Source organism: Pezoporus occidentalis, unplaced genomic scaffold, assembly GCF_034315485.1.
Source record: "Pezoporus occidentalis ecotype Australia unplaced genomic scaffold, CSIRO_AGI_Poc_V1 ctg50, whole genome shotgun sequence".
Taxonomy (NCBI): Eukaryota; Metazoa; Chordata; class Aves; order Psittaciformes; family Psittacidae; genus Pezoporus; species Pezoporus occidentalis.
In genome coordinates, this window is record NW_026915836.1 from 107,011 (window position 1) to 132,658 (window position 25,648).

The window sequence follows — 25,648 nt, forward strand, 5'->3', positions numbered from 1 at the left end:
TAGTTAAATTGACATTTTATTAACAAATATTTTTTTGCTTTAGCAATTCACAAAGTGCTTCCAGAACAAGATTAGGAACTTGGTAATGAAAAGAAGGAACAGATATAAATAACTGTCTTCTCTTGATTTGCCATCATTTACAAGACAAAAACATGTTGGGTAAATTCTATATTGCTTAAAGGTCCTGTACTCGTTGATTGTACAGTATGCATAAGATTAAAGTGGAGTGATTTCTTGATTCTGTCTTTGTACATATTTTGTTTGTGCCCTTTCTACAAATCTAGCAGACGGTATCAAAAGAAAGCATAAGACTTATGATACAATTCTAGAAACAAGATGTAGTAGCAGTTGTACCCCTCTGCTTATTGGTGAAGGTTAAAAACCACTATTAGTGGGGAAGAAATTAGAGCACCATTGATAGATTATTAAAAACTGACAGCAACAGCTGACTAAATTAAATTCAAAATGTCCTTTAAAATGGGTAATAATGTTGATTATGGCAGGTTTGGGAGTGGGGTGGGAATACCAATAGCAGGAAGACAATCATATTCTTAAGAGAATATTGTTTTTCAAGATGGAAACCATCCAGTTAGAAACAAGCATGAGAAGATATGTTTCTATATGTATAATCACTTAAAATCTATCTAAAATCTAACAATTTATGCCTTCAACCATAATCAAGTTGAAAGTGTTGCATTAGACACTGTTAGAAGTACTTTTTTATTGCCTGGCTATAATTCTGTCTCTTATTTTGAAGCTCAGAAGTGCTACAATGGCAAATCCTGGTATAAAAGCATAGAGTATTAGGAAATCAAGTGTGAACTGGGACAGTGCACCAGGAAAGTTTTTTTCAATGAACTGAGTGCCATGGGAGAAGACGCACACAGGATTAAGTGTAGTGGAACTGTTGGCTCCACCTGTTAAAAGAACAAAGTAATATCTTTAGCAGGCAAATCAGTAAAATTAAAACTCGACTTCAGTATCTAGCTCATACATTTAACATACCTATCCCTAATGCTATTTTAACAATGAACTCTACCCACAGCAGTATTTCTCATCATTTTGGAATAAGAACAGGCAAGCCACATGTTTCTGCAGGTTATCTATGCTATATTTTTTTGAAGGGAAAAATAAAGGGTCATTAGGAGCCTTCTGGTTTGTTCGTAACCAAAGATCTATGGTTTTTCAGACGTGTTATCTGGAGAGACCTCAAGAAGTGAATTGCCCAATGGGATAGACTTACAGTGCTCTTGTAATAAAAAGGGATGGGATGGATTAATGGAGAATATAGCCTTGGAGAGGAGCACAGACACCTGGCTGCGAAGCCCAAAATAGCTTGGGTAGGTCCAAAGCTGTAAGGTTGAACCTTATTGATGGATGTTAGCTACTGATCCTGCCAACCTGATTGATTCTCTCATTTTGCCAGTCGTCTTGCTCACAAGCAGAAAAGTATAGCCTCACAGATCTAAGCTTAATATGTGTAGTGGTAACATTGGAACCAAAGCATCACTAGTATTAAGAGAAAACATCCGGTCAGGTGTTACCTGTAAGTGCTCCCTGCAATGATGTTTGATCTTATATTGTGCAATTCTGTTGACCTTCTATTTGTCTAACACTACTCTGATAAGCTCCTAACAGACTGCAAAGTTCACCCTCCAAAACGCCCCTAAAGCCAGGGTAAAAGAACCGAGATGAGAAAAATGAAGAACTGAATGAGAAATGGTTGGGAAAAAAGAATCAAGCTTTTGTCTTGCTTGCTGATATGACATTATCATCTTTACTAATTAATAAGCTTTTTTTAACACCTCAGAAGTTATCTTTATTTTATCAAGATACTTGTATGTAGAAGGAAAATAAGCATCAACATCTCATTAAATAATTTACAATGGAATAAAAGGCTATTTTTTTTTTCCATGAACACTTACCACAAGTGAAGTTTAAGCCATAAAATTCATTGACTATGAGAATTTCACTGCTGTATTTTTGAAAGGTAAGATAACTGAGTATCTTAAAAATTCTTGGCATATCTTCAACGGTCCTTGAAGAAACAGAGAATTTAAACTGTCTTTTGCTATATTCCAAGAGCCAATTCTACCCCAAATTAAAACAAACTAACTCTCATCTTTTTTTTGTAGCTTGTTACAGACACAGTTCTTGGCTGTACCTGGGGGGGTTTAAAACAAGTCCATTTTAGTACTAAAGGAGGGGACAGCCATGAAGGCTGTCTCTGACTGTGGTACAGTGTCATAATGTTCAGCCATAATGTTATGGACAGTCACAAATAATCCTGTGAAGTATTTTGCTATTCACATTGCAGTGATAAAACTGTAAAAATAACAGGACGCAATATAAACCTTAGTTGCAAAAGTGTTGCTTCCAAAGTAAAAAAACCACCTCCCCAACTCCATCTTCAAAAGCTACAGAAGACTGAATATCAATTCATGGGAATAATAACAAAAGATCAAAAATGAAGCAAAAATAATTAAAAACAGTATGGAAATTTTGAAATAACATTATTCAACAAGACTGGGCAATTTCTGCACCTAAAATAGAATCATCACAGACTGGCTGGGGTTGGAAGGGACCTTAAAGCTCATTCAGTTCCAAACCCCTGCCATAGGCAGGGACACCTGCTAGACCAGGTTGCTTCCAAGCCCTGCCCACCCTGGCCTTGAACACTGCCAGGGATGGGGCAGCTACAGCTTCTCTGGGCACCCTGTGCCAGAGCCTCACCACCCTCAAACGCTGCAAGGCATAATTTAACAGATGAACAGAAAAACCCAGCAACCCAAATCTCAATGCTATTTTTAACATCCTTCATTGCCTATGAAGATTAATCAAAGAGATTCATATTATAATATTAATTAGCAATGTCTCTACTGCAAAATAAGTTTAGAAACCACTCTAATACTTTTAGAAAGTTATCATTTAGGGCATTAGACTATGGTAGCGGGAGTAACTTGTCACTTGTCATAATAACTTGTCACTGTAAACGTGCATCTTCCTGAAATTAGGTAGAGACCAATTAATTAGCTATTAACCTAGTTTTATCTCTTAGGCAAGTATTAGACGAGATCTGCTTTGAAGAGGCAAAGCAGCATCAACTTTGAGAAGACTCATACACGTTTTCTGAGGACAACTCAACGGCATCAATTGTTAGGTTTACTTACTTTTCATTGGAAAGATCACAAGTGAGCAATTTTCAATTCATAATGTCAGCATAAGTGGAAAAGAAAACATCATCTGAGCCAATAGGTACTAATACCTCAGTTTTAGCTTCAATTGATTTGCAAAAAGTGAAAAAACACTTTTATTTATAATGTTATATATTTATATATGTTTATATAATATATATGTTATATACATATATATACATATATATGTTATATAAACATATATGTATCTATAACATATATAGACATATGTTGTAATGAAAAATATTAACAATTTATTAATATTTAAAGTTATTAAGTGTCTAGTTTGTGTGTGTAGTACAAAGTCTGAGGTGATTAAGTAGTTCTGCCCCTGAAGGATAACAGCTGCTCTGTCTTTCCATTGCTACTTGTGCGTTATTGTGCTTCTGCAACATAGCCTGTTCACGAGACTCTTCTGCAGGTAGATTATTTTAACATTTACCATAATGAAATAAAACTTTTTCCTACCTTAGTAGTCCTGCTCCCACTGTCACACCGGCTGAATTAAGTAGCACCACTCCACTTTGGACTATGTTTGGGTTTTGAACCACACCAAGCACAGCAAGTGTTAGTAGTTCACCAATTATATGACATGCTAAGACAACAGCAAAGAAAATTCCAAATCTGGCAGCGTCAGGATGCATCCCAACAATCCTGTACAAAAACGAGCAAATGAACATTTAAAAGCAGTGTTTGGGTACTAGACTTGGAAAGTAGCTTTTATTTCTGTTTGTATGTATTTTTTTAATTTTTTTTTTTTTTTTGCAATTACAGCTCATTAAGTTAACAGTTTATGCCTTAACCCTTAGTATGTTGTTTGGAGCCTTAACATAAAGGACATCCTCTTAATACTGTGACAGATATATTAGGTTTCCTCCATCTAGATTAAAGAGAGCTACATAAATACGTACTTTGAAGCAGAAATCCATGTAGTTTCAGGATAACTACCATGACTTATACAATCCCTTAAACTAACATCCTCCTCCTTCTAAAGTCTACACAGTTATTTATGTAAGTCACATATTTAAAGAACGTCTTTAGGCAGATAATTAACAGATGGAATTTTGCTCTTCTGATACTGTGCCTACAAATGTAAAACCAGATATACTCAATCAAATGCAAGGCTAATTGAACTCACCACCCATGTAATTCACCCAAATGCAATTTCCTCCGTACTCCTACGTTTCTTAATACAACATGCTGTACCGAGCTTTTCCTTAGCTAATTGAAGAAAAAAAGTCCCCCAATCTGTACTAAAGATTAAAAAGTTAAGAAAGGCCAACAGTTGATTGGCAAAGTTAATTCAGCCTTATCATGCATATTACAGATGACAAAACCTTTTATTACATGGCGACATGTTACTCTTTTTCAAAATACCTCACCCCAAAATTGCCTCACACTGGGTACAGACTGCTTTGCTTAACTAACAAGCAGCCATTTAACATTTTATTTTCTTTCTCCTTGCCCAGTGCAAGGTCCTGTACTTTTATTTTTTATCTACCATATTTGAGCATAATAGAAGTATTAATTTTCTCACAGGCTTTCCTGTAGCATTTTTTGTAACACCAGAATAACCTCTCTTATAAGCAGGTGGCTGAGCACTGACTCTTCAAGTATTGAACATTGAACAAACTAAGAGGTATTTAACAAACAACCTTTAATCACAGATCAGTGCAGAAGAAACAACTTTGCAAAGTCCTGGCATAAAAGTATCACCTCCTCTGAAGTGCTCTAATACTTTCACAGCTACGTAAATACAAACTAGTAAATCTGGAGTAGGAATAAAAAGAGAAGAAAGCCTAAAACTCAGAGAGAATATAACAGCAATAGAACAGTAGGATGATGAAACTGTTAGAACATTTCCCAGAGGAATATTCAGCTAGGAAAATCTGCCAAAGAGTACATTTACTTGAATGCAAAACTGGCTGTATTTGTTCTTGGCCAGATCTGCCTTGTGCTTGATCAGGTAAGAGTTGGAGTCTGTCTGACCCTAGCTGTCTAACCCTACAAATACGAACGCTGAGAGAGCAGCTTGTAAGAACACATAGGAGTCTCCATCCAGGAAAGTGTAGTCCTGCACAGATACAATCTTCAAAATTTCATATAGAAACTTTACACACTGTCAAGTCTATGGGCACTATGAAATCACTCTGACACATCACTGATGGCTTCCACAACCACAAGGTAGCAAAGATATGCAGAGGCTAAGATAGAATGGTTTGTGTTGGAAGCGAACTTAAAGATCATATAGTTCTAACCCTCCTGCCATGGTTGAGGACACCTTCCACTAGAGCAGGTTGCTCCAAGCTGTGTCCAGCCTGGCCTTGAATGCAGAGAGGGATGGGGCAGCCACAGCTTCTCTGGGCAACCTGTGCTAGTGCCTCACCGCCTACACAGTGAAGAAATATCTGTAAATATTATTCATTAACCAGAACCACACTCTTTATTGTTGATTGTGTTTGAAGCTACCAGAGCACAAGGGCAAAGTCTCTACCCTCACACATTTCCTGTTTAAGGAGTGAGTGTGACAAGCAGTGGCTTGTGATCTTTAGGAGCTCCACAGATCTTACACTTTGAACCTGAAAAGATGCTTTCCAAATGGCTGCCTTCTCAGCAAACAGCTCTCTAGTGGGCAGACAGAAGGGCTCTGGTGAGCGGAGGGCATCCCCTCTATGCACTTACTGGGAGGAGGACTAGCTTTTTGCTTGTCTGTGAAAAAGGACTTCTCAGGGAGCATTGCCTGAAGCAGGCAGTACTAACTGCTCTCAGGAATAAAATCCCAGGTAACTAAGGGGACAAAGAGAAAGATGGACTTACTTGAACAAAGCTGCTACTTTTAAAATCAGCACCAAACTACAAAAAAAAACAACCCATGCACAGAAGTCCTCATGTGTGGAGGAGCAGAAATCGCCCTCTCAGAGTTTTTGCCATCTAGGAGCTGACAGTTACTGAGATCCCTAATGGAAAGAATTAGGCAAATGCTGAGCACTTCACCACTTTACCTGCTACAGGCCTAGAGGAAGAAGAAAAAGGTTACCTTTTTTCCTGAGTTTTTCTAGATGAGAAAAGAGCTATTGCGAGATTCCCACTGCAGACTAACTCCCTATGCAGAAGTTCTGACTCTAGTCCAAGCTATTTGGCGCAGTTTTACTTCATCCATTTTCAAACTGCCCAAGTGCATTTTACCGAAGAGTAAGAGCACTAACAGGCACAGCTACAGCAGAATAGCTCCTGCACTTCATCGTTTTTACAGGGGTCTACCCACTTATAATTTATCAAAGCTAACTGGAGAACATGCATCCAACAAACCAAGCCTGCTGTTCCTTTGTACACATTTTGCTATAGACTGCCACCTGATTGCAACTTTACTGCCAACTGTCACATGAAAACAAACATTAACTTTAGTGCACTGCACTCCTTTCATAATTGGGAAAAACAAACAAACAAAAGAAAACAGAAAAAAGATTGAAAGACAGAAATTCCTTAGTACTTTTCTATTAGCTGATATATGCAGCGATAGAGTCTATTAAGTTTGGCTTAAGGAAGTAGAAGGCAAGAAATCAATGGGACATAATGAAGAAGAGCAGACATGTACGACGGACAAGGCAATGATCAGATGAAATACTTCATGACCCCATTCAGAAGTACTACTTCACAACGATGCAAGCAAATGAATATACTGGGGTGCGGAGGAAATCAAGTTTTACAATCAAACCCTTTCTCTCACTGTCAGAAATCTACTTCAGTGCCTCTCTCTGGAGAGTGGAAGGGAAGGGTCTAGATATCATCTCCATATGCTATGGCTAAACCCCAAAACTCTCAGGAAATATACAGCTTTGTTACTTCCCCCCCCCCTTATTTCCTACTTTTCAAAAATGTAATGTAAAATGACACTTTCTGCTTTTGATATGACACAAGAATGATAAATGTCCCAGCCCCATTAAAACCTCCCAAGTTACCTAGAGAACTAGTAACTTACTCAGAAAGTGTTTTAACACTGCCTGAAACTGTGTCATCTTTCCTTAAGCTTGCTCTGTAATCATTCTAAGAGACAAGAGTAGGAAGCCATGCCAGGAGGCCTGTTGCTGACATAGGAATTTAAACTGGTAACAAAAAGAAAATAACAAGCCAGTGGATGGCCCAAGTGCTTACCAGTAAATAAAGATGCAGAAAATCGCCACGCTGATGACACTGAAGGGTAAGAAATGTACTATATAAGCTAAAAGCATTTGCCACTTCTTGTACAAGCCATCTTTACTTTCCTGGTCACTGATAGCACGTAAAGGTGGGACTGCAATAAATATAGAAGAAACAAATTAAATCACCATTGAATAAAGAGATCAAGACTTGTTGCTATCAAAAAAGACCTGGAGCAAAGAGACAACTTTAAGAATCTATCAGAAACATTCAGTCTAAACCAGTCTGATGTTTCCCCCCACTATAAATGCAACAAATGCTCCCCACAGATTGCAAAAGTTGGTAAGTTTAATGAAAGAGTCCTATCTAGGCAGCATGCAGGAGAGGCTTCTCTTTTTGCAGATATAACTTAAAGGCCTGAAAAAACTGCCATCACAGGATCATTTCTTGAGGTGTTCTGATCTGCAGGTGATGACAGGGGTACATGTTACCTACATGAGCGTAACAGTGTTTAGGACTGTAAATAGAAGATACTGTTGGTCTTAGTATGGCAGAGAAAAGAGCTGTAAGAGAAACACATTCTAAGACAAATTTAATCATTACATAATACTGTTAAATCTAATTATGTTTACTGCTGTCAAAGCAGGTTTATAATTTTATCTTTTCCACGTCTTTTGATTTGCTCTCATTCAAGATGTTAACCCCAGACTTAGACTTTGTCCTGCCTTTATCACACTACACGCAGGCAAATTAAGGGCTCTTGCACAGTTCAGCATAAAGCCTCCACACACAGGGCAGCTGTAAAAAGGAGATGCAGAAATTGAGGTGCATTCCATCATTAAGTGCAGTAAACCTGGAGCCCCCCTGATTGCTTGTCTTATCTTTTTCTGTGGTGTGACGCTTCCTGCTGCTTTGCCTTCAAATTTCATGCCTCTGTATCAGCTCTGACATTACCCAAGACTGTTAAGATCCTTTAAATGATTATCTTCAAAAAATACTTTCTCCTCTTCATAAGGTAGTGGCAGTAATACTTGCTGCTGCACATAATACAGAAGCAAAACTCACAAAGGACAGCACCGTTGAGCATCCCTGTGTAGGGGGGAGCACTCACGCACTGGTAGACCAGCCCCACACGATCCTGCACAGCTCCTTTTTCCAGATCATTCCTTAGTCTAAGAAGGAAAAATGCTACAAACAAGCCAAATAGCAGATTCTGGAGGAGACGCATGATGATGCCCATCTTATCTCTGGAGAAGTTTCTTGTTATCCTCCTGATAATGAAACGAAACAATAACAACACCAAAAGATTGGTGAGAAAGAAAAAAAAGATTTTTCTTTTTTAAAAAAGAAGGGAAAAATAAAAGATTCTTACCGTACAAGAATCCACAATTGGCAAAAGGCATTGGGGGAGTCTTTGTTTTTGAATGGAATTGGTGTCAGCTCTTTCATACTCTTTGCTCTTTCAATGGTTGCCAGTACTTTGCTAAAGATCTCCGAGTTTTTGTAGGCTGATACGATTACCTGAACCCTGCTGTAGGTTTCAAGTTCACGTTCCTTGCTTCGGGTGTCCACAGATGTCAGATCCACTGTAAATTTGTGAAGTGTTTAGAATCAAGGTTGGAAAAGACCTTTAAGATCATCCAGTCCAACTGTCACCCTAGGACCACCAAGTCCACCACTAAACCATGTCACTGTGGGCCTCATCTACATGGGTGATCCCACCATGTCCCTGGGCACCCTTTTCCAATGGCTGACCACCCTTTCAGTGAAAAAAAAATTCCTAATATCCAATCTAAACTTCCCCTGGCACAGCTTGAGGCTATCACTTCTTGTCCTATCACTTGTTACTTGGGAGGAGAGACCAGCTGCCTCCTGGCTCCATTCTCCTTTCAGGTAGTTGTTGCATTTGCATACACATCACTTTCCATTCATATCTCTTTCCTCAACTTGCAGCTAACTTTTCCTTGTCTCTTTCCTCAAATCTGCAAAGAAGGAAAGGTCCATGGAAGTATTCAAGGTTTCTTTTATTCCTCCTTTCCACTGGAAGCAACATATATGAGTAACTGTGCAGCGACTGTGCAAATACTCAGACATGGGTCCCTGATTCCCCCTTGTCTTCTACTTACTCCTCCATAACCCCATAACAATGGAGCTTTATTTTTCAGTCAGAGATCATGCTGCACAGAGATTGCTCTTTTCTACTTGAGCTGTTACTGCATTGTTGCACTTGGGTTTCATCCACCTCCTTCTCAGACATACTTTTGTTTTAATGTGAAGTTAAAGGGTGTTCAGCAGGCCAAATTCGTCTAGCAGGCTCAGCCCAAGCTGAAGAAAGTATTACTTGCTTCCATGGAACTTATGAAAAGGTAAATACTTCACATAGTTAATGTTCCTTTCTAATAAATCCACCTATACCTATTCCTGACACCAGCAATTCTTTTACTAGCAGATGGTAACCTTGTGTGGGCTATTTGTACAAGTCACACAGATTCAGCTATAGTGCTGAAATGCACTAGAAATTTCCCTTTTCCCTAACAGCAATGAATTATATAGGGCTTCAAAAACTAGACTGTGGTTCTCAGGAATTTATTTAATTCTTGCAGATTTTTACATTACTCTTCTACGTTTGATAAGGCATCTTTGACAGTTACTTATTCCTCAGTTTTACAGTGTTATGCTCAACTTCAAGATATGTCTTGAACAAGAGAAAAGGAGGCCATGCCCAAGATTCTTAATCTTAAGATCCTCAAAATCTGACTTAGACTTATGAATACTTCCCTGTTGTTCTGAAAGCTGGAATTCAGCATAACTGTCTTTAATGATAAAAATTATGTCTTCTCTTTTGTAAATATGAACATCTGAAATGCAGACACTTTTTAAAACCTGGCCAGTGTGACTCGCTGAAAGTCATGCAGGAAATAAATGGCAACCATGTCTGTTTTAATAAAATGATAACACCAAATAGTCACTAGACCAAATAGCTAACGCCTACATGCAGTTGTACTCTTTTAATAAACACATGTAACTTTTCAATAACATAAGCTTCACTCAATATGTAGGCTCTGTTTTCCTCTGCTGCTGGTGCAAAATGGTATCAGGATCCGTCCCTTCATTCACATCATTAAATCACATAAAAAATATAAACTACCAATTTTCCAAAGACTAAATATTCTGATGATTCTTTGCTCTAAACTGTATTTTTTCCTTTTCTTGTCACAGTCAAAGGTTGACACTTAAAGAATGCAGTACTCTCTTTACCAAGCCTTTTTAAAAGTGGGTCTAAATCTCAACTCATCTATGCTTTTCAAGCCTATTCAAATTCATGAAAGCAAAATTATCCTCACTGTCACACTAGTATTTTCAGCTTCATCCCGTTCCAGCTTCATGTCAACAACCATCCTCTCTTCCCTCTGAATTTTGGATGCCATCTAGACAATAGGAAAACACTGCCTCCTCTGAATACAGCTTTTTGGATTGGTCAGATTCCTTAGTTAATGCCTAGCTAGTATCCTGAAAAATCAGCTTACGTACTAGATTCAAAAAGAAAGATATATATATATGTATGTATGTATGCACACATATATGTACATACACATTCTCTTCAAACATATATTTGCAGGGATTGGTCATCTCATATTTATTCTACATCCTTTCCTCCAGGAAACAACTGTTTCCAGCTGCTTGGCATCTCTGAGTATGTAAGAGCATAGGACTTTCCACATTTTGGATCAATTTTATTTTCCAACATCCAGTGGACAGCCACAAGGAATCTGCAGGTTACATGAAGCTGAGATTCCTTTTTTATTAGTAGCTTATTCCTTTCTGCTGTGTTTCAGACCTACTGCAAACTTGCGCTGGTTTATGGAGTCAGTGGAAGTTACATGGGCCCAATCCCCTCTCTGAGCTGAAAATAATTACAGAGTTGGAGACGAATTCAAATTCAACACATTTCTATCTATATAAATATAATTTAATATGGCGAAGAAACAACTTGTTTGTTTAAAGGGAACCTTTTTTTACCAAAACAACTTAGGCAAACTTACCATAGAAGTCAAAAGGATTTGATTGCTCAGGACAAGAATAGCCACAGTCACTAAAAAAAGTGATCATTTCCATAGGGTTCCCACAGAAAACCATTTCTCCAAAGCTCATGATGGCTATTTTGTCAAATAACTGCAGGAGGGCATATGAATATATTAGCAATACGTATTGAGGAGAAGTGCATTAATTGTGAAGTACAGCTACTGTCTTGGTAATAAAAATGCTTTGACAGGAAAAATAATTTTGACACATTCAAACCTCCTTACTATATTTCTCTCAAAGGAAGTTTACCCTTCTGTTCACTCCTCTTGGTGGTTATGCAAGATGACACATCTTAAAGCTCTTTAAACTAGTAGCTCTCAAAACTGTCAGGGACGGCAACATACAGAGGTAATCCACAAATGGAAGTGGGAACTGTGGCCTTCTGGCTTCACTTCTAATGCACCTTCACTTATTGACTGACCTCTTTCAGTGCTTAATAGCCCCAGACTGTGAAATCCCCAAATTGTTGGAAGATTATCCTTAAGTGCTTATGGACTTTAACAGCACTGCTCTCCAGGTGAGTATTTGCCAGGGCAGAGTTCCCAACAGCTATAGTCAATCCATATTCCCAAGGCACCAGGACTGCTTTCAGTCCAGAAAAGCACTCTCACTCCCCTCTGGCTTCTTGACCACTTATGCTCAATTCAGTCACAGGGAAGAGCTGCCTTGCATTCAACGTGGTGGGTCTTGGATGTGTCAGAAGAGCAAAGTGCAAAACAGTAATGGGAAGGGAGAGGTGCTATCCTTATCACAAGCCCTGAAAGGCAGACCTGCCCCATCATGCGACCAAGGTATACCCACATCACCTGACACAAAGAGGAAAAAATAATTATTTTTCCCCAAGTCATGGCTTCATCTGTCTCAAGTTGCAATTGTTACTGAAATGTGGATATGTAAAGATAAATAAAGTTCTAGTTTTTAGAGTGCGCCCCCAACTGGAGGATTTGCATGGCTTCTCCCAGTTTTTTGGGCAGCTGTATAACACAAAGCTGAGGCAGTCAGTGTGCATACTATTTTCACAGGGCAATATGTTACCCAAAGTGCCCTGTGATGGGCAGAAGGGCAGAGCTATAAAGTTCAAGACAAGTCTGTGTTTATATGGGGGAAAGGAGGAGAGACTTTGAAGGCAACTATACTGCATATTGTACTTTTATCCTGAAAAGAACCTAGGTACTAAAAAGCTTGGTAAAAAAATATAAAAAGGCAAATAGTAAATAGATATCATTTACGCTGAAGAGTTCCGAGCGAGGCTGGTGAATTGTAATAATCACTATCCTGCCCCTATGTGCAAGTTCCGAGAGAAGGGAGACAATCTGCTTTGCAGTTAGGCAGTCCAGCCCTGTTGTTGGTTCATCAAGCAGCATGACCTCTGTGAAACGAGAAGGAAACTCAGGTAAATGGGGAGCAAACGTTATAGCTTCTGCCTTTGGAGCTAATTTGGCAAATAATATAGAAATTACTTTACATGTGAAGTTCCACATGTAAAGCAGAGTATGTATAGATATTGCCATGATGTGATCTCCAGGTTTTAGTTAGCTTCAGTGGTTCAGGTTCAATGACGAGTAATAAGGACATAAAGAAACTACTGCAGGATCAGAGCATAATGATTTTTTTTCTAAGTTCAGGTGAAATCTGAAGATTACCAAACTAGGTTTGATGTATACATCTGCTTCCAAGAACAATAACAACAAATTTCAGCATGTATACAAATGTAAATATAACTGATATAACTGCCCAGAATCTATAATCTGAATTAAATCTTGATATACACACAGAATTCGTTATGAACAAAGATTTGTTAAAATACAGCATATATAATTCCATAGATGGGGGGGTAGTACTGCATTTTCTTTGTGCTTTTATTGCACATGGAAAGGGAAAAGTTACACTCAAATCCATTATTTTTACATAGATGAGACATGACACAGAAGAAGACAGTTCAACCTTGATCAGGATAAGGAGGGAGAAGCGCTTTCTCTCTAAGTTTATTTACAGAGAGTTACTGTAGTGTTTACGATAGGGTTTAGTGAGCTTCCTGAGCAATAACTAGTCCCAGTGAACTCTCTAAGAGTTTCCAGTAGCAGTAATAAACCTCACTTTGCTGCTTAAATGCTCCTTCCTGCCTGGTATGCCGTCCTAGCACACCTACAGCAATATGAGGACTCCAGAACCCAATAAATGCATGCTATACATTCACTCCATAAGATTTTGTCACACTTAAGAAACCATTTCAAAACTCAGAAAATTTACTGTCCTGTTTCCCATGGCTAATTCTTCTACTTACTTTGATTTTCATTCATCATATTTTTTTTTTGATCTGGCACTCAAACATGCATGGTTTAATGACAGCTACTCCACTAAAAGGCTCAGTGCTTGCTTATTTATAGCTCTAATGAACTCAAAACCTAGAAAATAATGAGCCACAACCAACATTTCATACCTGGGAAGTGTGAGCCCAGAAAGACTTGAAATGGATATATGCAAATCTAAATCTATGTTTAGTCCCTAAGATTTTGAGATTGTCTACTTTTCAAGATCAACTAGTAGATTAATGGCAAACTTCAGTTCCTGCTCATCCTTTTCTGTCACTACTAGACTAGCTTTTGCTGAATTACAGAATATAAATGCCTTTATATGTTAAAGTGGTTTATGGAGACCCATGGTAAGAGCACAAGGTGACACTGCTTTGTTTTACTTTGAAAACCTATGCATGGTACTTACTGGGATCTTGTAATAGCTGGGCTCCAATTGAAACAAGACGCCTCTCACCCCCCGAAATTCCTACAAAATTACGGCTTCCAATTATTTTGTCAGCAATGTGGCTGAGACTCACCTCAGCCATAACTGCATCTACCTGAAAAATAATTACAATTTAGAAAGGCTAAACACAGTCCAGCTCAGATACCTGTGTGCAAAATGAAGAAATGAAAGAAAAAAACATAATTTTAAGCTATGGCTTTCTCAATATGCTATTTGCATCCACTCTATTTGGAAGATATCTGGCTTCATTATTTTTAATATGTTATTTCAATTTCTTTTTATTTTATTTTCATGTATACTGAAATAAGTACAGTTTTAGCTTCAGTTGACATTAAGAGATTAAAAGGTGGGACTAGAAGTTAAGGTATGAAGAATAATGTGCTGGTCTGGCTTCAAAAATAAGGGAGCAGAAAGCACATCAGTTCTGGGGAAGTACAAAATACTGGGTGGAAGATAAGTGAAAAGAGAAGACAGAAAGCAATAGCCTTTGGTCAGGAATATCGAATCTTTATTCTCAACAGAGGCCAAAAAGAGTCCTCTAATAGATCTGGAACACACCTATTTTATCAGGAAAGTAGCGTGTATGTGGCTTATTAGACCAGCTTTTTGGAGCTGTTCTGGTTAGTGGAAGAGAGCCTACAAAAGCCAGAATAGTGTCAAAGTCACCTCTGCTGCCCATGAAACTTGCCAACACACATAGCCCTAAACACCCCAGAGAACCACGTTTCTCAGCTGGGGAAGGGGAACAGACCTCGATGCCAACAGCAGCATCTGTAACAGTAACTGCCTCAGCTCTGGGGAAAATAGTTTTGTCCCAACACAATGGTGATTCCCCAGGGCATCAGCACAAGCCCCTTGCAGAGCAGGGAGCACCAGAGAGTTTGCGCCCTACTCCTCAGCAAAAGGATTTCTCCTCATCTGCAGAAGGATTACAAAACCTTGTAAACGTAAAACACAGCCATGGATGGAAAGTGCTGCTGGTGAAAGCATTACATGACATCATGTCTGCCTTTCTGGTGGAAGATGATAAAATACAGACCTTCTTTCTGATTAAGTCGTCGGAGCATTTCTGAAGAGTTAGTAAAGCAGTGTAGGTTAGAGTCTCTTGTATGGTGAGGAAGCTTAACAAAGTGTCATTCTGAAAAAAAAGGGGTGAAGAGGAAGAAGCAATTAATCCTGTAGTAATGAAGATCTTGCCCCTACTTGCACAGCCTTCATTCATTCATACATTTTGTTAACTGCGTTGTAAATTGACTGGTAAAATCAGTCAGATTACATTACTCCATTGCATTAGCAACTTTACTTTTTTAAAATTAAAGGAAGCACAGCACACAAATAAAATACAGAAATCAACCTGTGGCACATAAGACAAGCAATCTTTAAACTGTTCCTTCTTCAGCTGACACCCATTCAAGTACACATCACCAAATAAGTTGTCTTTATGTCCCAGTCTTCCCGATATCGCATCCAGAAGTGTTGTTTTTCCAGATCCTTTAAAAGAAAAGGAATTAATCATGTTGTGAAATGAATTACATGATTTCAAGAGCAGTAGCCTCAATTGGATGGAGAAGAGAAGTACTTTTTTTTTCTCAATAACATTAAAATAAGTCCTGAGAATGCAGCTAGTTAAAAGGAATTAAATGGGAAACACAGAAAGTGTGTAAATTGGCATTTAATTCATACAAATTCACACTTCTTAGTTAAACATTTGGATTTAGAAGTAACATTATCTCTTAATGAAGTTATAATTGTTAGTTCGATGACAGAAGATTAAACTCTGAAAACCAAGCACTACAGAGATTAAAACCAGCTGCAACATCATTATTTAAAATGCAGACCTCAGTCACACTCATACCACTGTGGAAGCCACCAGTGTTAGTTTCGATCTTATTTCTTTTAAAGTACTGGAAAAACTTACCTGAATTTCCTAAAATCCCCATAATCTGGCCACTCTCTACGTGAAATGAAACATCCTTAAGTATTTGCCGGGTCCATTTTTTACGACATAAAGAAACTTTCCACCATGGGCCAATGTGTTCTCTTGGAAGACAAACATATAAAAAAATTAAATAGAGGAAATTTAATAAAATTTGCATACAGTAAGCGAATGCCTTATAGCTACTTGCATGTGGGATGGGAGCCTGAAGGTGTTTTAAAATATTGGAGCCTCACTCCCCTAGGCTTTAACATTTTAACTCCAGCATTATCTGGAAGCTAAAAAGAAGTCTGAGCAGATTTTTCGAGCTGACAGCTGTGATGCTTTCAGACTACAACAAAAGGGGAAACTTTAACTGAGGCTTTACTTGTTGACGATGCTTGCCAGCTATTAATCCACCTGCTTTCTTATGGCCTCACATTATCCGTCTTGCAACCGTAAGAAAGGCAGTGGGAAGGGGCACAACCTTTGGAAATCTCTAAAGCATCACCTTCAGAGACATGTGAAGAAGAACTGGTGAACCCTCTGGAGAACAGACTAGCTCTGCTTCCCTCAGTCCAGGCACTCAAACCCTGTGGTGGGCAGCCCAGCAGCATGAGGAGGGCAGCCTGGCAGTGTCCCTCCTTTACTGGGCTGAAGCTAAACCCACGGCCCACCAGTCCCAGCCCCTCTCCCCTCAGTCCCTGTGGTCAGAGCAGCACCTGGCAGGCAGGGGCTCACCATGCAGCCCTCCCCAGCCTTACCTGACGGTGTAGGAGATGCCCTGCACACTGATGCTGTTGGAGGGCTGCACCACGGCCTTGGCCCTGCCTGTCTTCCCATCGCTGTCGCTCCCCTCCAGGGTGGGAGACATTCTGCCTGACATCGACATCTTCCAGTGCTGGGGCCCCTTAGACTCCCTTCTTCATGCTGCTGGCCAGGTGCCTGACACTGCCACCACCATGCCTCCCGCAGAATCAGGCAGGGGCAGCTCACTGCTGGCCCCAGGTCAGAGCAGGTCGCTGGCCCCGGTGCTTGCCACCTGGGAAAGTGCCTAAAAGAAAATAAACGGGCTTTAAGTTCTTCCTTTTTCCTGAAAACAACTGATAGGCGGTTAGCAGAGGCCGCTATCTGATGTACCTTTAGCCTGGGCTGTTACTGCCCCAGAGGAGGGGAATACTTCTCTGTCTGCAGGGCCATGCCAGCTGCAGAGACACAGCGTGCCAGGAGAAATGGGGCTTGGAAAGCACTGAGCTCAAAACCAAGAGGAGAAGGATTTCTACAGCTTTTGAAGAGCCAGTAGTCAAACGACCACAGGGAGCAAGACCTTCCGCCACCAACATGAAGGAAGACATTGAAACTATCTCTCTGGATAGTGCCAGCTGGAGCCAGGTGGCACGCAAGGAGGTGACGGTGAGTGAGACCTGCAAGGAGGGACCCAATGGGCTTAGCTGTTCTGCAGCTACAGTGCTGGCTTGGGAGCTGGGACAGGCAGCAAGACCTTACCTCCCTGCTCCAGCTCTGAAATGGCGGGCAGAAAACATCCTCACTCCCCACAAGAGCACATTGGAGATGTGGCTAGTGCCATGCAAGCTGTGCTCAGGTGCCATGGTGGTGAGGCTGAGGGATGGGATCTTCAAATAGGTGGATGGATTAGAAACTCCCGGAGTATGAGCTGGACTGGCGTTCACACGATGTGCCTTTGGACTGTAAACCAGCTCCACACGTTTGCTGGGAAGCACCTGTTTCTTAAAAAATTAAATTTAACATAAGTAAGAGTGTGAAGTGCTTTTGCAGTGGGAGGAGCTTGGAGGGCTTTAACATGGCTTTTCAGGCTCCTTGTTTTTACATTGCTGACTGCTGTGTATCTAGACTGAAAGGATTCATCAGCCTTGTTTGCTGTGAGAAAAAGAGGTGTGATCACCATTTGCAAAGACACCTAAGGCATGACAGGGTCTCCTACGCAGTGAACAGGTACATTTGCCTTGGCTAGGGTATGAGTGTGACTTGTAGGAAAAGCACAAGTTTATAGGAGAGATATGGCTAGTTGGAATGAAAACTATAGGCATTTAAACCCAAAGCCTGAAAGCTGCCTCAGCAAAGGCTTCTTGATTGCAACTATATGCAAAAGGTTAACCAAGGCAAGGAAAGACTGTTATTTTAACTGATATCTCAGAACCCTAAGTTCCAGTTGACAAACCATGAATTTAAAAAAATCAAAAGAGGAGAAAAAGAGACTGTACTTGTGGTTGCACACCTACTTGTTCATAAAGCCTCCAAGCTAATGAATCCCTGTCAATGATGAACTTACTTCAGTAAGCCTTAATTTTCAGCTGTCATAACTTATGAATTTCAACATGCACCATTTTGATCCACTAGACTAACATCGCTGAAGCAGTATATTTTTTCCTCAAAGAAATAGCGTCCAATCTCTTCATAGTGGTGTAATATTTATCTCCGTTTTGAAACTGATCTCATTTAAACTGAAAGTAAATGGAAGAGCATAGCACAGCATGTTTGGCCCTCATACATGCTGCTAGAACAAAGTACTTTTCCTGCTGATTAAAAGATAACTCATTTCAACCCTTCAGACTTCTGCACTACTGTAACTCACCAACAATACTGTTATATCCCATAAAATGTAATTCCCTTTGTGTTTCACCTTTTCTGAACTCAAGTTTTCACAGCACTTTAGGTATTATCATTAACTGTTGTAATTAACCTAATAACTTTTCCAGACCAAAGCCCAGAATGCCGAGGATGCCCAGGATACTATTTTTTGCTCTGAAGACGACAACAGTCTGTATTTCACATATAGCGGAAAATCAAACATCCTTGAAGTCAAAGAACTCAACTATCAGGTAAAAGTTGTAATTCATATACTCCCTTCAGCAGCGAACATACCCGGTAATGACTGTTTCTAAATGCAAGCCATTTTTAAATCCAAACAAACTTGAAGTTCACAACACAAAGTTCACACAACTGTTGTGCAATCAAATACACGTGTCTTTTTAAGCACAGTCATGCTCTTTGCTGCAATATGGACAGCAGGTTAAACCCTCCATTGTAAATATATCTAGTAAAGCTAGGGGATAAGAGAGGAAAAGAGATCTGTTTCTAGGCTCTGTTTTTTCTCAATCTTGAACCAAATTACTGCTCTGAAGGCTGGAGCAGAGGGCCCTTGGCAAGAATGAGTATGCAGAAGGAGACAAAGAGAGGGTGACTTACAAGGAGGATTTCAGAAAAACAGTGACATTTTTCATCTCCCTTTTTTGCCTCCATGGCATCTGAAATAGATTTCACAATTTTCAATTTTGCATAATTTCAAATTATATTAGAAATCTGAAGCATTTAAAATTTACAGTAATGATAAATTATCAAAGTAACAGAGGACAGAAATAGCTTTAGTAATTAACAGAATAAGAAGCAAGGCAGGAAAGCATACTTGGCTGTAAAAGAACTTTCTTCCATATATTTCTGAAGATTAACAACATTATTTTAATATAATCTCTGCTTGCAATATAACTTTGGAGATATTTATTGCTAAGTAGGTTATTGCTTATACTGAAGGGACTTGTTTCTTTCTTTGTTAGGTTAACATGGCATCCCAGATTCCCTGGTATGAAAGCCTTGCTCAGATGAAGATGCCCTGGGCCTGGAAATCAGACCCCCGTTCTCATGTGCCAATAATCCAGAATCTTAATTTAAAAGTTCAAAGTGGTCAGATGCTAGCTATTATCGGAAGCACTGGTAAGAGCAAAGAAATTTCATGATTTTACCAACTCTCAGTTAAAACATACACTGCCAAGAGCAATACTCCGCAGTCTTGAATTACAAAATCTACTTGAGAAACTGTTGGGAATGTGTCACTTAAATATATTCTTTAAAACATATGAGGGAACAAAGTATGAGTAAACACAGAATGATATGGGGCGGGGCATTAGAATTTATTTCCAAATCCAACTTTTTTATGGCTTTTACACATTTGCTATTTTTTCTTGAGGTGTAGCAGGGTTTGTTGTAAGCGTGACCTGCAGTCCTGACTCTGCTGGACATGAACAGCTTCATGGCTCAGATTCAAAACAAGCCAATTGCAGACTTTACCAGTAACATAGCAGACAAATGAGGACAGACCCTATAAGAAGTATCAGTGATAACTTGCATAGCCATAACCAGAAATTCCCTTCAGACTGAAACAATTCTAACAGGATAAAATATCACCTTTGGATCAGTTAAGAGAAATATAGGGAGAAGAAAAGACAGTTCCTCTTCTGCTTGGCTTTAAATTGGGTCTTTGACTTACATTTTTTAGTGTGACTGGTTTAATCTTCTCGAGGTGAGGGTGACTAATAGAGAGATGGCCTTTACCCAATGTGGTTAGTTGAATCTGAGCTTACCTGGAGGGATAAATAGTAGAGCTATTAAACTGAAGTAAAAAGTATCCATGCTTTGGAAGCAAAAAACCCCATGCTGTGTCTCCACTAGACTCTGACATCAGGTTAGCTCAGTGATTCAGTAAAGATGCTCTCTCTCAAAGGCAAAGTATATTTGCCAAAGAAATTACAACTTTATTTCTACAAAATAGGTTTTTCTTCCCCATTGCCATGGGATTTTTTTCTTAGCAGATATCCTCAATGTATTTGAAGTTGTACCTTAGATATTGTCCTGATAATAAAAGGAAAAGCTTCTGATGAAATAACATATTGACTTATAGCACCCTTGTAAAGTAATATACACTGAGCACAAGCCCCTTTTAGCGAACCAGTCGAACTATTTTTAAAAGCTGTTTATCATCTCTTTCATCAAATGGCTTAGTAAAATGGATGAAACTGCTGATGGGTTTCACATTGTCAATGGCAATCAATATGTCACTCTTAAATAGAGCAATATGTGGTTTACAGATGGATGGGTTTCTTTTTTAAAATGTATATATTAACAAAAAAGTACAGAGTTAATCTTTCAACAGGGAGACTAGAAATAAATGACATCTAATCATAATAAGACAGCTTTGTGTGTTTACATACAGTATCATGCAGCAAAAAGGAAAAAATCATTTGCTATTGAATTCCAAATCAGGTGTTGTTTTCATTGTTTTACTTCTCTTAGATCTCAGTATGAGCCAGCTATTCTTAATTATTTAAATGACTTTTTGTCTTATTTAAGTCTCAATAATTTTTATTTCAATCATGATTAAGATTCCTATTGTCTGTATAATCATTCAGTGCCTTAATCACACAGCTGTTCCAGCAGCCGTTTCTGAATTCACAATTCTCTCCACTAAGCAAGCTCTCGCCAAGCATTTAGGTGCCAGCCCTGCACCCAGCATGGGACACCACCTTTCACCTGTGTTTCAAAAGTGAAAGAAAGGTTACAGGAAGGCAAAGACCTTATTATCTTTCTCCTTGAAGTCATGGAACTATCCTCAATGCCCAACTAAACAGTTCTGCTGGGAAATAAGAGAGTTTAAAGTCATGTACTCCGTTCCAGAGGAGAGAGATTTCCTAAACATGAGCTTATAGTCAGTATTTTCTTTCAAGATCATTCTGTCTCTGTGCCTTTGGAAAAGCTTCAGGAAGGGCTGAGGAAAAGACATTAAGGAATGAAAACTTCTATCCACTGTCTGAGACTAAATCACTTTTCAAATTTATCACTTGGAAAATAACATAATTTTCAATATCCATTCTTCTAGCTGGTGGAAAGACATCCTTGCTTGATGTGATAACCTGCCGGGATCATGGAGGCAAAGTCACGACGGGTCAAATCATGATCAATAATAAACCCTGCACACCCCAGCTTGTTAAGAAATGCATAGCGCACGTGCGTCAGGATGACCGACTGCTCCCTCACCTGACTGTCAGAGAAACACTATTGTTCGTTGCCAAACTGCGCCTTCCAAAGTTTTTTTCAGACTCACAAAGGAAAAAAAGGGTAATTAAGCTGTTGGAAGAAAATAAATTTGTCAAAAATGTGTCTGACAGGAATTATCCAAGAGATCCTGTGTGTTTGGAGTCAGAACAGCTAATCTGGCATTTTTTGATGTAGATTATGAATTATAAACCTTTCTCTTCTTTCAAGATAGAAACCAGCAATTGTTCCAAAGCTCATAAAAATTGACAATCTAGAGAAAGCATTAGAGAGGCTGAAAGAAGAACTAAATTGCTGATCGCTGAGTCTTCTTTAATGTTATCTCTAAAAATCAAGATTTGTTTTCAAGTGTCTCTTAATCAGATAGCACCGAAATATCCAGCTGAATTTTAACCACATTAATCATATTTTCAGCTTTATCTATGCACGAGTGTGCAAATAAACTCTTGCTTTATCTCCGTTACCCTTCGGTTCCCCTCAGGTAGAAGATGTTATAGCAGAACTGCGGTTGCGTCAGTGTGCAAACACCAGGGTAGGGAACGAGTATCTTCGTGGAGTTTCGGGAGGCGAGAGGCGGAGAGTGAGCATTGCTGTGCAGCTGCTCTGGAACCCAGGTGAGCAAAACCCTGTCACCTTCCTGTGGCCACCACAGACCACTGGGGGAAATGGGACAGTAAATGGAGACAGGTTTTTTCAGGGAGGAGTCATATGCACAGTTGCCCCTGGGGTAGCTTGAGGAGCTTAGGATACTTTAATAGGTCTTGTACCATCCTCTGCCAGAGGTTCCCTCTCCATAGCGAAGTTAGACACAGCGACTGAGCGCTGGTCCATTTGCTTAAATTGAAATCACTGCTGATCACAGATAATGCTGTAATTATTACATATAACATTTCTGTAAACTGAGTGTTTCAGCAGCTAGCCCACTTTTGCTTCTGCCACCTGTGCCAGTGGAAAAGCAGTGACAAACCTAGGCAGAGCCCCCATGCTCTCTAAAACCAGCATCACACAGGCTACTGGAAGTGGCCTGAAGTAACCCTCACAGCAGTGCTCTGGTTTGTAAATACCAATGTGAGGTTTGTTTTTTGTCTGACCACATGCCGTAAGTTACTTAGGCTGGTGGCCTATTATAACATTGTTTTCCTGTTCTCCAACCCAGCCTCCATTTCCATGTGCAATGTTAACAGGGAAGGTAATTTTTTAACTGTATCCTCAGTCACTGTGGTATTGTGCAACTCAGTGAGGGGGCTGGCTTATGCCACAGGACTAGAAACTTCCATTGCCTTCAGTAACAGCAAAACTTGATGCTAAATCCACGGTTCATTTTGCAGGACTAAATCCCCTATCTGCTCTGCTATATATCAAAGCACTACTAATCTTGGCTTCAGCCTTTTGTTGAGCAAGATTTCCTATCAGCTCACCCACTGGGAAATAGATCTGAGAAATTTTTGCTTGTATAAAAGTTATATTTTTGTAGTTATGGGGAAAGCAAAAGTCTTTTTTCTTTTTTTTTTTTTTTATTGTAAGAAACAATGGTCAGGAATAGATGTGCTGGTACAGAAGTAAAAGAAAATAATCAGTTGTAGGAAAAGTAAGTAAAGAATTCTTTACACTTAAAACGTGTTACGCCCCTCAGCAGAGAAACCATGTTTGTGTATAGCCATTGCCTTGTGCTCTTTGAAGCCCTTAAGCTCCATAGCACCACAAACACTACAAATTAATAAAACACTTCAAAGTTTGTAGCAATAAATTGCAAAACAAACAAGTAATTCCAAACACATGCGTATCTCTTCACATATATGTATATATACATATGTATACAGACTGCAAGTTGGGGGAGGAGGAGCTAAGTTAATACTGTATTAGTACTTACACATGAGTAATGCAGGAGGTTTTAATATCGAGCATTTAGGTTAAAATAATTCAGTAGGCAGGATACAAAACTAGTACTATTGTTTTAATTAATATTAATGACCTGATTAGTACAGGCAGTGTAAAACTGCAGAGAAGAATGTAAACTTAAGAAGGAACTGAAGTCTGCACCTCAATGAAAGATAAAGAAAACTCTGGTTTCCAGTGGAAGCAAGAGAAGATTTAAAATAATTACTCTTGGCCATCATGTTCAGTAAGATAGTGAAAGGAATTTCCACTGTTGAATATTCTGTGATGCTGGTATGAAATATACTTTGGATTTAAAAAAAAAAATTAAATATAGAATATATCCATGAGATTTCCTGCACTAGCACCATTTCACTTAGAACATATTTTCTAAATCAGACATGCTGCTTTCCTCAGCTAAACTTATTGTCTTTGGCAGGAATACTCATACTTGATGAACCCACATCTGGACTGGACAGTTTTACTGCACATAACCTTGTGATAACATTATCCAGACTGGCCAGAGGAAACAGATTAGTCCTTCTTTCACTTCATCAGCCCCGGTCAGATATCTTCCAACTGTTTGATTTAGTTCTTCTGATGACTTCTGGACTCACTGTTTATTGTGGAACAGCTAGAGACATGGTCCAGTATTTCACAGAACTAGGCTATCCCTGCCCAAGGTACAGCAATCCTGCGGATTTCTATGGTTAGTATCAAACACTGCCATAAAAATAGGTTACTGGAGATCATGTGCTTTCATAAGTGTATCGGCTAACACTGATCTTTATTGACCATAACTGTCTTAGAAATGCTTTATAACTGACGCAAATCAATACTGTAGGAAATTCAGTTTTTAAGAAGATCCTTATTTGTCAGCACATGAAATGTAACAAAAGAAGTATGGACAAAATCAGTTTTAAATAATCATCCTTCTAACCCATGCCAGGTGTAGCAGCCCTTCCACATGTTTAGCACACTTATTCGCATGTTCTAATTGGTTCAAACTTTAAAATCTTCCCTGGGAAAGACATGGATGAACTGATCAACTGCTTTCTGTAGCCAGTTCTGAATCCAGAAATGTAGGAAGCTATTTTCCCAGCGTGAGGAATAATACAGCTGGAACAGTAAATGGGAAATAGGAGTGCTGCCCAATAGAGCATGTCGGAAGGGAGAAAAACCAAACCCAGAGAGCAGCAACCCTTTTATTCCTCTTCTTGAAGAACATTAACTACATGGTTCCAAATCCATTTTTCTTCTGGATTTTGCAACATGCAAAGGGAATCTGGCCCTGTTAATCTAATGGCAGTAGTCTCTTACCACAGAGGTTGGTTCAGTTCCAGCCTCGAGGTCAGTTGGCTCAGAAACCTTATACAAACATCAACCTCAGTGCTCTGGAGTAAACTCTTCAGCTGTGCCTATGTGGCAGGCAGTGTCTGCTCATATCAGCTGCGCAGAGATAAACAGAAGTAACCTCACTGTCAAGCCCTGCAAGAGGACCTTTGTCATCACCATAGGTCAAAGCAGTCTCCACTTGATGAAGGCTTGTAGCACCCTGTATGTGAATGGAGACTGAGGCACTCATGGGGAGCCTTGTAGCTGCAAGCCCATTTACTGGTATGCAGAGTCAGCACCCATAGAGAGACAAGAGAAATACGGGCAGCAGGAAGGCAGAAATAGGACAGAATGGTAGAGGATGCCACAGCAAAAAGGAACACCTGACACAAGCGCACACATTCTGGCTGTGTGTCTGATGGAGAAACAGGACACCATGGCAGAAGGGAAGAGGTAAGGCAGACTGCAACTCATTTTTGACGGA

At 39.4% G+C, this 25,648-nt stretch overlaps 2 protein-coding genes across 3 annotated transcripts in view; one reads left to right on the forward strand and one right to left on the reverse strand.

The window, feature by feature from the left end:
• On the reverse strand, positions 1-17,840 carry ABCG5 (ATP binding cassette subfamily G member 5). Of its 2 annotated transcripts, XM_062636983.1 has the most exons (14): positions 17,596-17,840; positions 16,854-17,143; positions 16,093-16,214; positions 15,529-15,665; positions 15,214-15,312; positions 14,136-14,268; positions 12,644-12,783; positions 11,375-11,504; positions 8,704-8,917; positions 8,397-8,602; positions 7,347-7,485; positions 3,663-3,848; positions 1,926-2,038; positions 1-917 (listed from the first exon to the last, which is right to left on the reverse strand). In XM_062636983.1, exons 2-14 carry the CDS (start codon positions 16,979-16,981, stop codon positions 721-723), a joined length of 1,944 nt encoding a protein of 647 aa, XP_062492967.1. In that variant the 5' UTR covers positions 16,982-17,143; positions 17,596-17,840; the 3' UTR covers positions 1-720. The 2 variants fall into 2 exon arrangements, with proteins under 2 accessions (XP_062492967.1, XP_062492968.1); XM_062636984.1 differs by lacking the exons at positions 15,214-15,312; positions 17,596-17,840 and having other exon boundaries at positions 16,854-17,187.
• The window catches only part of ABCG8 (ATP binding cassette subfamily G member 8), a 16,130-nt gene continuing 7,712 nt past the window's right edge, over positions 17,231-25,648 (forward strand). The window contains exons 1-6 of the mRNA XM_062636981.1: positions 17,231-17,502; positions 18,828-18,950; positions 19,683-19,839; positions 21,779-22,017; positions 22,436-22,568; positions 24,269-24,538. Coding sequence (XP_062492965.1) covers positions 17,431-17,502; positions 18,828-18,950; positions 19,683-19,839; positions 21,779-22,017; positions 22,436-22,568; positions 24,269-24,538 — 994 coding nt within the window. The 5' untranslated portion in view covers positions 17,231-17,430. The remainder of the gene's footprint in view (positions 17,503-18,827; positions 18,951-19,682; positions 19,840-21,778; positions 22,018-22,435; positions 22,569-24,268; positions 24,539-25,648) is intronic.